Consider the following 13,065-nt stretch of genomic DNA (forward strand, 5'->3'; position numbering starts at 1 on the left):
TATTGCATTTCCTGACTTTCAATTAAACTACAAAGCTATTATGCAGTATGATGATGTATTGAAGGCAGACTCATAGGTCAATGGAAAAGAATCGAGAACCCAGAGATATACATTCAGATCATCGACTGTTTATCCATAACAAGGGAGTGGGGCAAATGAAGTGGAGCAAGGAAGGCCTCTTCAGCAAATGGTACTGGGAAAACTGGACAGCCATCTGCCAAAACAGAAACAAAAATAGAAAAAAAAATAAAGAAGAAATGGGACACAGATCTCACAATTAGACCAGATCCCTTAAAGTACACTGAGGAAAAAACAGACTGAATTCTCCAAGATGTGACCTTAGAGGTGTCTTCAGTGATGTAACAACACTGACAAAGAAAAGAAATGAAAACAAATGGAACTACACCTACACCAAACTTAAAAGGTTTTCCATAATGTGGGATGTCGAGACAGCATTCATTCAGGGGAATGAGTGGCCAATCCCGGTTCTATTCCCAGCACCATATGGTCCTGTGAGCACCACCCGGAAAGACTCCCAAGTACAGAACCAGGAACAGTCCCTGAGCACCACCAGGCATGGCCTGGGTTGGGGAGGGGAGAGGAAGATAGTAGAGAGTGAGGTCAGGGTGAGGTAGAAGAAAGGCAGTGGTGGAAGGTTCTGGACAAGTGGTGGTTACGTTGAGTAACTTTGTAAAAGTTATACTATTTAAAGCTGTGAAGTATATATAAAGCCATGGAAGTTACACTATTGTAACCATGCTACCTAGAAAATATTAAAAACTAAATAAGAAAGTTAAATAAGACACTAAATGGGAGAAAATATTTGCACTCCACACATCAGATAAAGGGCTAATATCTAAAGAACTCAAAGCTCAATAACGAAAACACCAAAAAACCCATCATAACTATGGAGAAGAGATGAACAGACACCTCCCCAAAGAGGACAGACAGAAACGCCAACAGGCATATATATGTTAGTGTGTTCATAGTCACTTTGCAGAGAAATGCAAACCAAAATGAGAGCAAGGTATCACCTCACACCAGTAAGAATGGTCTCTACATCAAAAAGAGGAAACAACCAGTGTTGGAGGGTGAAAAGGGAACCCTCACTCATAGTTGTCTGGGTCAACCCTGATGGAAAACAGGACAGAGATTTCTCAAAAAAGAACAGAACTCCCAGACGACTCGATTCTACTTCTTGGCATCTACTCCCAAAACACACAAAAAGCATTAACTCTAAAAGGCTATTATAGTGCTAAACACAGTACCTAGGATAAGAAATAATCCAAAGGCCCAACAGCAGATGAATGGATGAAGAAGTTGAGGTATAAACACATAACGGAATATTATACTGCTGGAAGAAAAGAAAAAAAATCTTACAGTTCACTGCAATCAGGATGAAACTAGAGGGTTAACATGTTGAGCTAACGTTAGAAAAGACGAAGTCACGAAATTTACATACAAGCGGTACTACATGGAAAGTATCATGTTAAGCGAAATGACTCAGAAAGAAAGGGATAGACATAGAAAGACTGCATTCATCTGGGGAACATAAAGTAACAAAATAGGAGACTAACACCAAGAATGGCCGAGTTTAGTACCAGGAATTTTACTCCATGGCTTGGAGGCCAACCACACATGCTAGGGGAAAAGGGAGCTCAGATAGAGAAGGGAACACCAAATAAAGGTCTTGGGAGGATCCTCCCAGGATGGGAGAAGCATGCTGAAAGTAGACTATAGACTAAACATGATTGTCACCCATCGCCTCTTCTGCAAACCACAACACCCAAAAGGAGAGAGAGAACAAAAGGGAATGCCCTGCCACAGAGGCAGGGTGGGATGAGGGGGGGATGGGGGGTGGGAGGGATACTGGGATCCGTGGTGGTGGGAAATGGGTACTGGTGAAGGGATGGGTATTTGATCATGGTACAATTGAAACCCAAGCAGAAAAATGTGTAAGTCTGCAACTGTACCTCATGATGTCTCACTATTAAAAATTTAAAAAAATAAATAAAGAGCCCAGCAAGCTACCGAGAGTATCTGATATGCCAGACACAGTAAAGCACTTACAAATTAAAAAAAAACATGTTGAGCTAAGTCAATAGAAGGAGAAGAACATACTGAGTGATCTCACTCATCTGTAAACTATAGAAAAACAAAAAAAGGGAAATAGAAAACATCCAACTAAGACAAAGCTTTGGACTTGGATTACAAAACTGAGATTTCCAAGCAGTGGTGAGGAAATGGCAAGAAAGGAAGAGGTGAATGAGACACAATCTAAGGACAGTGATGATGAAGAGTCTTGAGAACTTTAGGAGGGGGACGCAGTAACTGTAAATCATAACCATAAACATCAACACCATTATAACCATGTTACGTTATATACAAGTATTTACTGTGTTATCTGTATGTAATATGTATGTAGCTACCAAATGTAATGACCATATTATATTTATATACAGTTTGCCTTCTAGCAGAGACACCTTTGACAAAAAGGTAAGTCTGAGATTTGCTCTCACTGTGGAATTTTAGGACTGATGGTAGCAGTAAAAATGATGCTGACAACAAAGCAATCACACGTTCTATATGATGGGCACCTTCCAATAGAGTTTGCATTTATCACCTCCCTTAATCCCCACGAAAGCTTATGGGAAAACCACTACCAATCTCATTCTGCAGGACATCAAGAAATTAGTGATTGAGAATGAAGGAATCTGTAGCTTCTACCTACTTCTGATGAATGGAATCCATCCTGTTTTCAAAATGAAAGAAGACCTAAAAGGGAGCAAATCGATGAACAACGGGAGGACAGTGACAGTGACAGTGACAGTGACAGTGACCAAATAGATGTGTGGAGACAACCTCTCCCGATGTATCTGGAGTTTCCAAGCTAACACTAGGAAAATAATTTGCATAACACCCCTGCCTTCCCCTGAGTGAAGGAGGATTTGCCTAAAATAATCTTTCTTTTGCTAATATCTTTATCTCATCCTTTCTTTCTCCACTCTTACATCTCTCCTCAATGAAATGAAACGCTCTATCTGTATGATTTTTGCTTCATTGGAAGATAAACCTGAGGGGCCAGAGCAATAGTTCAGTGTGTAGGGTATTTGCCTGCCACATGGCTGACCTGGGTTCGATCCCTGGCATCCCACATGTTCCTCCAAGCACTACTAGGAGTAATTCCTGAGCACAGAGCCAGGAGTAACCCCTGAGCATTATCGGGTGTGGCTCCCAAAAACATAAACAAAAAAAACAAAACAAAGATGAATTTGACTTTACTGTCAGCTAGAATCATCACTATTAATGTGATAGGTTTAAAATAATTCAATAACAGAAAATTGTGAATAACAGAAAAATGTTATTCACAGGAGGAAAAAGACCTGAAATCAAGATTATTGTTAATTATTTAAAAACTGTATATTGACCAATTCCAAGAGAAATAAATTTATTTCCTGACCATTAAGAAGAGCTTTATTTTTCCTGAATATATAAACAATACATAATATTGTGTGTGTGTCTTTAACATACAAAGAAAATAGCATGGTAAAAAGAAATCTAAGTAAATCATTGTCAACCATTTAGTTATTATCTTTTTACTTATATCTTTATGCACACGGCATATATGTTAACTTATATCTTTATGCACACCCATGTATTTAAGCCAGCCACCATTCTGGAAGAGGTCAGGACATCCATTTCAAAAGCAAAACACTGTATTAAAATGGGAGGAAACCAAATTGCAGAGAGAGAAAGGAACAGAGAGAGAGAGAGAGAGACAGACAGACAGACAGACAGACAGACAGACAGAGAGAGGGACAGAGACAGAGAGACAGAGACAGAGAGGGAGAAGAAAAAAGACAAAGAATTTGAAGTTCTGCAAATGCTCTCATGTTACTCCCTATTTTCGTGTGAAAGTTCAGTGAATACACGGCCAACGCCATCTCTCTTCACCACGCCAAACTAGCTGCCACGCACCCTCAGTTAATCCCCCCTTCCCCCCAGGTCAGGCTCCACAGATGGCCCAGGAACTGCCTTACCACTGTGATCCAGAACAAAGTCATCCTGGGCATAACGGAACTTTTCTGGTCCACACGCAATAAAAACATCATCATCACCAAAAAAGTCTTGAAGACAAGTCACCTAGAAACAGAAGATCATATTCATGGCATTAGAAACACAAGAAGTACAGATCTGGCAAAACCAAACACAGTTTCGAGTCACACCGCCTGGACTGAGTTGGGATGAGAGGCCGCTTATGACACTGGGCATTTCCTCCTAGGTCCTTCATCCTCCCTGAGGCTCCCCGCTGCCATCTCCCCCGCTCACCACACCTGAAGGAGTGGCCCAGAGACTTGGGGTTCCAGGTGAGGTGAAGGACACACACACACAGGTTTGAGTGACACCTGCTAGGCTCCCATACCTGTGGGAGGCAGGGCTGCAGTGCAGGATCACATGACAGGATCTGGAGGTGGGGAGGACTGGGGGGGCGGGGGACCACAGGAGAACATTTCCGCTTCCTACTCCACTGTGGACCCTGCAGACAAGTCAGGGCCAAGGAGGTTGGGGTGGGGGGGTGGCAGCAGTGAGGGGTGAGAAGGGGTAGGGCGGTTAGACTACAGTTGCTGTCTGAATTGTGGGAATAGGGACCTGCTGGCAGCCTCAGAACCCCCAGGAACTTAACAGTGAGGGAGGCAAGTCACTCAATCCCATTCAGGGCAAAACAAAACACAAGGACCTCAAAATCACCTGAACTAAAGGTGAGGAAAAGCGTGCCCATGGAGAAGACCTCTTCTGTTTGCTCCTTTAATTCTTGGTTCCATGCAAAAGAGGCTCTTGGGTTGTTTTTTGTGGCTTATAAAAGCTACACAAAGGAGAGGAAAGGACTATTTCTGCTTCGGTGCAAAATTCAAGCCATTAGCAGGATCTAGTAGGGAAACATCCAACTGAGAAAGAAAGTGTCAGTGGGAGCATATCTGAGCTTCCTGCTAATGTGGGCACTTACAGGCAGATTCATTAGGTGGGGGTGAACATGTGGCAACCAGAATTTCAGGGCGAGTTCTGAGCAACTTGCCACAACCATTTGTCTCTCTTGTTCTGGGTCTCTGTTGAATGATGCAGAGCTACCATGGCTTGGGGGTTGATACGGTACTGAACAAGTATTAGGAACAGGGGCCAGTGAGATAGGATGGCAGGCAAGGCACTTGCCTGGCATACAGCATAAGCTGACCTGGACTCTGTCCCTGGCACTCAAAGAGGAAGCCTCATTTTATCCTTGCCAGGGAGTTGACAACTGTCCATTATAAAATTCTGCCCCAGACCGAGGCTCACTGGGAGGTGAAAATAACACAAAATCTCTAAGGCAAAGGACCGGACCAGGGCCTGTCAGATCCAGGCATCCTCTGCAACACTTGCCAAGAGCCAACTTTCCTTTAAAAGGGCCTACAGGAAAACCCTGACCTTTAATTCCCCCGTATTCCCTGTAACACAGACGCAGTTTTCCTATAAAACTTATAGTTTTCCTATAACTAAGTTAACTCTATTTAACTTAGTTCTATACTAAGTTTCTCCCTGCTTGGGGAGGTTCTTTTTCTTCTACTTTCCAATAAACTTTTCTACTTTTTATTACTCAATATTTTCATTCTTGAAAATCTCGAAGAACCTGGGAATCGTGAACAGACACACACCCAGTGTCACTGCTTCTGCAACATCTGCACCATACTGTACCATATGGTTTCCTGAACCCTGCCAGGAGTTCTCCCTGAGCACTGTAGTGTGTAGCCCCAACAAAAAGTATTAGGAACATATTAACCCTTTGCTCTAAAGAAAACAGGAGATGCAGAGGTGCCACTTGGCTGAACAGCCACCCCTCCCCTATGGAAAAGAGGTCACTAGAGGTCAGTCCTCTTCCCTGGCCACCAACGGTCTGGACATCATTTCTTCCTGACCCTCCAGGGTACAGCAGATTGGTTTTCATGGAGATCTTTTCTGACGATGACATTCTAAAACCCAAATATTTTTCACTTCTGAGAAAATTTTGTGTATATTTTAGGAGACGGCTTTCAGAAGAGTTGAGAACATTTTCTTTTCTGAAAAAGGGGAACGCTATTTTAAGGGAGTCAACAAACAGCAATGTTTGCCCGGTATTTTGTTTTTCCTGCTCAAGTTTCTGCTTTCTATGTCCTCAGAGATATCTTTGGCAAAGAGGGACCTGAGAGAGGGTAAAGGGATTAAGGCACTTGCCTTGCTTGCAGCCGACCCCAGAGCAATCCTGCTAGGACCTATGGAGTGATCCCTGAATGCAGAGCCAGGAGCAATAAGCCCCGAGCACTGCTGGCTGTAGCCCACTCCCCACTCCACTCCCTACCCCAGTGGAAAGAAAGATTCAACAAAATCTCCCTTGCCCTCTACCCCCAATTTGGCTGTGCCCACAATATTTCATGATTCACCCAATTTAGACGCTATCATTGAGGTGACAGCCTGTTTCATGTCTTACCTCACAGGAACCCCACAGTCTTATCAATTCCGGCACCAAACCTAACGGTCTGTTCAATAAACTTCTCTTGAGTTAAACAAGTGCTCTGAGTTGCACACTCTCCTCTCTAGAGGCTCCATCTCATGTTCCTGCAACTCACTGCCTGGCGTCCCATATGGTTTCCTGAGTTGATTCCTATCAACTCATCAGCACTATGCACTGCAGTCCTGCACTTGGATGGTTCTGGGTTTCTGTGAAAGACAACCTTGAACATACCACCCAATCCTGTAGTTCACCAGAGAGGTTGGTCAGCAAATACTTGATCAAATCTGGGGTCTAGAACTTTCTAAAACTTCATCTTAGATTGTGTAAGTTGGCGTAGACTTAAAATCTTTTCAACACTTCAGAGTGATCTGAGAACTTGTGGATTCCACAACTGCAGCCATTTGGTGGAAGAGTTTCAAGAGAAAGCGATTTACAATCAAGTCTGCCACTGGTGTTCTTCAGAGAGCTAAGACTATTGGCAAATAAAGGTCTCTTGAGATACTTTCCAAGGTAACTTTTTGAAAATTACCACAGGATTCAGAGAGTACAGTGGGTAAGACGCTGGGCCTTGCGTGCAACTGATCTGGGTGTGATCATTAGCACCACACATGGTTGGTCCGCAGCACAGAGAATCCCTGAGCACTGAACCAGGAGGAAGCTCCGGATACCACAAGATACGACCAAAACATTAAAACAAAAACAAAGTCCCCACTGAGTTTCTCAGTGATACCAGAAACTTGTTTTAAGATCTTAGCACTCTTGAAAAGTATCTTTGAGAGCAATGATCACTTAAAATAAAAAATAGGATAATGAATAATATGAGCATAAAACTGGAATTTTTAATGAATTTTCTTTCATTTTAACTGTACATCGGTGTGTATAGGAAACAGAAGAGAATAATGGGAGTATATGCCTTCTATTGAAATTAAATGCTTCTATTTTCTTTTTCTCTTTTTCTGGGGGTTGGGGGAGCATTTCAGGGACACCTAGAGTTCTCAGGGCTTACATCTCGATCTGTACACCTGGTGATGACCATATGTGATGCTGGAAACCAAACCTGGGGACAGCCAGGTGTAGCTAACAGCTTACCTTCTATACCCTAAATGCTTTCATTTTCTGAGTTCAGTTTTTTAAAAAAACCCATCAGCTGCTGCCAGCACCAGGTTGGTCCCATCAACAGCCAAGACGCAGAGACTATAAAACCCAGCTCCCAGAGGAGAACAGAGCAGAGTCTCCTGCCCCCGCGCCTGGCTGTCCTTACCGGGGCCCCTTGGAGGGGGGAGGGTTGAGTTTATCTCCCCCACCCCCGCCCCGAGCAGAGTCCCAGCAGCTGAGGACCTTCGGAGCCAGCCATGGCCATGCTGGAACCACTCTCCACACGTCCGGACGGGCCCTATGCATGAAAGAACTGGCAGAGGAACCCAGGCATGTGGTCCCGGGGCTGAGGTCTCCAAGCCTACTTGGATTGGGACTGGGCCTTCTCTAACCAGACCCCCCATCTTCCAGTAGGTAGGCGTCATACCCATCAGCTGCTGCCAGCACCAGGTTGGTCCCATCAACGGCCAAGATGCAGAGACTATACAACCCAGCTCCCGGAAGCGCGCAGCTGCATTTGCGGCCGCACGACATCTTATTATCTTATTTTTTCCTTTGGAGAACCTGACAGGCTACCAAAAGTATCCTGCCCGCACAGCAGAGCCTGGCAAACTTTCCATGTCGTACTCAATATGCCAAATACCAGTAACAATGATGGATCTCATTCTCCTAATCCTGAAAGAGCATTGAAATGGCTCTTTTAAAATCTCAGGGCTAGGACGAAGGAGACGTTACTGGTGCCCGCTCGAGGAAATCAATGAACAACAGGATGCTTGTGATCTTGTGAGTTTTTAAAAGGTATTGTATACTAAAGGGCTGCAGGATAGTACAGCAGGTAAGGCGGTTGTCTTGCATACGTTTGATCTGGGTTCAATTCTTCTGCCTCTCGGAGAGCCTGGGAAGCTACCGAGAGTATCTCACCCACACAGCAAAGCCTGGCAAGCTACCCATGATGTATTCTATATGCCAAAAACAGTAATAACAAGTCTCACAATTTGTTGTGAGACATTACTGGTGCCTGCTTGAGCAAATCGTTGAACAATGGGAGGACAGTGCAGTGCAGTGTCTACCAAAAGATACTTAAAATTTTTTTTAATGTTACTTCTAAGGAACCTGAGCTCAGAAAGGAGTCCATTAAGTGGCTTCTCTTTGAAGTCAAATTATTGTACAAGTTTTTATGGAACTATACTGATAGCCCTACTTTCTTTCCCTAAGAAAATGTCACAGTCATAAGTTATAAAAAAGAACAGTATTTTTCTCTCCAGACTATTCTACCACAGCAAGTTTCTATCCTGTAAACAAATAGAAATATATGTATCTTGAGATGTAAAAAAAAATCAAATGTCAAATTTAACATACGGAAAATTATCAACTTAAAACCTCCCTAAGCTGTGATCTTTCCATTTCTATTTTCCACTGATACACTTAAAAAAAAAAAAAAGCAGCAGGGGCCTTGTTGACATTTAAAAGCTATCAATTCAAGAGCTGTTTTTTTTTTAACCAAAACTAGTATTATCCTGGTCACAGTAGTACCATTATCGTAAACAGCAACAAACAACACAAATTCTATTGGTAGAACATAAATTCTGTTTGATATGAACATGGGAACCTGATCTGAAATAAAGAAAAGGTGCCATTCAGTTCTTCCCAAACGCTGCGAAACAAACAGAAAATTGAATTCACAGATCAATAAGCAGGGGCTGGTTCTTCTCCCCTTTTCTTTCTCCTCTGCCCAGAATACAATTAGCATAAGTAGACTGCTTTGTTCCCAGTAAATGCTGGCTGCCCCACAATAAGGGAAGCACTCCTTTCCCCAGCAAGAAGAAAGCTCCTTAGAATAGTAATGTTTTTCAGCTTCCTGTAAAACCATTCAGTGTGGCTCCCACAGACCTCGGTTGCCATGGAAACAGAAGTGAAGCAGGGCAATGACAGTAGTTACAGTAAAGGGCTCTTCAATCCATCTACAGATCACTCCCCACATTCACTGGCTTCCAAGAAAACAACCAACCTCCTTTCTCCAGCTGGAATCTCCCTCCCCCACCCCACACGATTATTCCTGAGCAATCAAAACCAATCCCAGGGGCTATTGGAGCAGCATACAATACACACAAAGACTAATCACAAAAATCTTGAGGCCAAAGACTTGATTTCAGAAAATGTCTCAAGTGGCAGAACGCGAAGACCCTGAAGACCAATTTGCAGACACTCAGCTACCAAGACGGTGACCCTTCTTCCTACCAAGGAGGCGGTTTCCAAGCAAAATGTCACAGGAACTCAAGTGAGGAAATCGGATGGGAATCAGAAGGCGGCTACCATGAATTTCCACCTCCTGCTGAGGAAGCTGGAGTCCAACCTTTTTCAACAGGATGTGAGCATGGCCTGACTCAGGGCTCGCTGGCTCTCAGTCATCTTCAGATTATAAACCAAAAAGCTGAAATCAAACACGCCACAGAAGGGACAACTGAGACACGGGAGTGAAATGCGGCCATTTTCTAATCCCTTTTTTTTTTTTTTCTGTTTCCAACAGGAAAGAAAGGGAAAAGGGCTGGAAGATGCAGCGCCACACTTAGACAAGGCATCTCTTTCCCAGCTGGTGTTTCATTTAACCAGACTCAGCCTGAGATGTGGGCACTAGGAATCCCATTTGACACAAAAATCAAACAAAGGCTCAGGGAGTTTGAGGAATTTGCTGCATGAGCAATAGTACAGCAGGTAGGGTGCTTGCCTTGCACACAGCGAAGCCAAGATTGATCCTAGAAGGTCCCCTAGATGGTCCACTGAGCCTGCCAGGAGTAAGCCCTGAGGACTTCCTGGTGTGATCCATATAACGAAAAAGAAAAGAAAGAAATTGCTGCCACTGAGATTTAAACTCTGTCTGTGACTTGGAAAAAACACGTACATACTTGACCACTGTCTCCCTATGGAAACTGATTCCTGGTCCATAAAAACAATAGCAGAGAACTTACTGAGACAAGTTGCAAGCTTTTATGCTTGTCTAAAACCCAAATAAGCCAGACCATTTTTCTATGTCTTATTTTTAAGAAGTAAATGAATGACAAGTATGTAAGCTTATATATGGGATTTATGTGTTGTTCTTGTTGTTGTTGTTGTTTTTTAAAGGATTCAACTTCTAAGCAATGCCATAAGGGTAAGGACAAGTTTGGGCTAACCTCCTCCCCTTGAGAAAATATGGAATATGTTCTGAAATTGATATCTTCAAACAAATTGGCTCTTTCTAAAGCAAATTACAAACACAAGTTAGAATCATATGGCTTTGGAACAGGACTTCATATGCTACCAGGCTGAAAATTCTAAGCGTATGAACATGGACTAATAAATATTCTGACCTTTAAGACTTCAACATAAAGGCAAAACTAGCAACACTTTCCAGGAATTTATTCTCCGGATATAAAAATCCATCATCAGCTTAGTCCACCATTTTGGTATTAGTTTAGCATATGGTGAGGGTATCTGGGTAGTTGTGAGCCTTTAAATCAAGACTAAAGAGACCCATACAGATGCTACAATGGTATGGAAATGTGGCCAGTTCATTCTATTTTTGCTCTAGAAAACACCACCCTCTCAATGCTATCAGTATGCCACTGCTGTGTTCTGATACTGAGGAGCAATATGCATTTGTAGGAAAACAGTCCATGGGTGTGTGTGTGTGTGTGTGTGTGTGTGTGTGTGTGTGTGTGTGTTTAAATCAAGGCTTCTTTTTATATTTTTCATAGAATCCTTTTCTATGGTATGGAAAACTCTCAAAATATACTGAGTAGGGCTTCCCCATGACTCAATAATTCCACTTCTCAATATCTGGCCCAAGAACACAAAACTAATAATTCAATAAGACATGTACACACCTATGTTTCCTGCCACACTAAGTATAAGAACCAGAGTATGGAAACGACACACATGTCCAACGGTCAATGAAGGACCAAGGATTTGGGATATAGACAAAGTAGAATATTAGGCTGCTACAAGAAGAGATAAAATCTTGCAGTTTGTTGCAATCTGGATGGACCGGAAGGGCATCATGTTATACTAAGGAACAAAGCTGGGAACACACAATACCGAACCACAGACCCTTGGCCTTTGATTGCAGAATCAAGATTACCAAGCAGCTAGAAGAGGGGAAAGGAAGAGGGAACTAGAGGGATGGAAGCACAGGACTGGAGAGTCCCGGGGCAGCTTGGTGGTGGTGAAGGTGAAGTAATTTTATATACCAAAACCCTGAAAGGAACACTGCTGAAGTCATGTGACCTAAACTACCAAAAAACATCAAATTGAGAAAAAAAAAGAATAAATTTATCCTTTTCTTCCTCTTTTGCCACCCAGCTCTTAAACTTCCAGTATACCAAAAAGACCGATGAGGGGCCAGAGAGATAGTACAGTGGGTAGAGCGCTTGCCTTGCACGCAACCAACCCTCTGTGCACCCTCATGAGTAATTTCTGAGTACAGAGCCAGGAGGAACCCCTGATCAATGATGGGTATGGCCCCAAAAAAGAAAAAAATAAGACCAATGCACCTTTCAGCAGCCCATCTGCCCACTTTTAATCTGCTCTTAAACTTTCAGTGGGAGAGAGATTACAGGTTTAGGAAACCTCAAGTGAAACAAGAGAAAGGGGGGTATAGGTTAGCAACCAATGGGAAGCAACAAAACTGAACTCCATGACCCTGATTTTTGTGTGTGGTGGTCCTTACACACATCTGGCAGTTAGAAATCACCTGTGCCATGGGTGGAGGATAGCTGAGTTGCCATGGCTGTACTCAGCACAAACAGGGCCCAGGGATTTGAACTCAGGGCCATAGACTTGCAAGGTGGGATGCTAAGTCTTTTCCATATATATGTGTGTGTGTGTATATATATATATATATATATATATATATATATACATATATTAGCGTGCCTATATTATGTGTACACATTCTCTTTGTTTCTGTCTCTGTCTCTCTCTCTCTCTACACACACACACACACACACACACTCACACACAATGAACGGTGAATGGATGGGAGGTAGGTAGGAGCATTATTTATTCCTCTTTCTATTTTTTTGATCACACCCAGCAGTGCTCAGGGCTTACTCCTCTCTTTGTGCTCAGGGGACCATATAGATGCTGCTTGGGATTAAACCCAGATAGGCCATATGCAAGGCAAGTACCTTACCCACTGTACTATCTCTCTGGCTGCAAAAGTTTCTGTTTGTTTGGGGGTCACACTTGACAGCGGTCAGAGCTTACTCCTGGATCTGTGCTCAGGGATCACTTTGGGTGGGGTTTGGGGGACCATAATGGGGTGCTGAGAATTGGATCCAGGTTGGGTGCAGGCAATTCAAGTGTCTTACCTAGCACTGTACTATCACTGAGACCCCCTGGTACCCAGATTAGACACCATTTAAGGCAAGATTTTCTGTGTGGAACCCCCTTCGGTGCTTCCCCTATATAAA

The 13,065-nt window shown here is 43.1% G+C and overlaps 1 protein-coding gene across 4 annotated transcripts in view; it reads right to left on the reverse strand.

Annotated features, from left to right (window-relative positions):
- DCLK2 (doublecortin like kinase 2) overlaps positions 1–13,065 on the reverse strand; it is a 142,077-nt gene that overhangs the window by 49,316 nt on the left and 79,696 nt on the right. For all 4 annotated transcript variants that reach the window (XM_056119145.1, XM_056119144.1, XM_056119143.1 and 1 more), the window contains exon 3: positions 4,041–4,143. In XM_056119145.1, coding sequence (XP_055975120.1) covers positions 4,041–4,143 — 103 coding nt within the window. The remainder of the gene's footprint in view (positions 1–4,040; positions 4,144–13,065) is intronic.

Source organism: Sorex fumeus, unplaced genomic scaffold (genome assembly GCF_029834395.1).
Source record: "Sorex fumeus unplaced genomic scaffold, SorFum_2.1 ptg000039l, whole genome shotgun sequence".
Classification (NCBI taxonomy): domain Eukaryota; kingdom Metazoa; phylum Chordata; class Mammalia; order Eulipotyphla; family Soricidae; genus Sorex; species Sorex fumeus.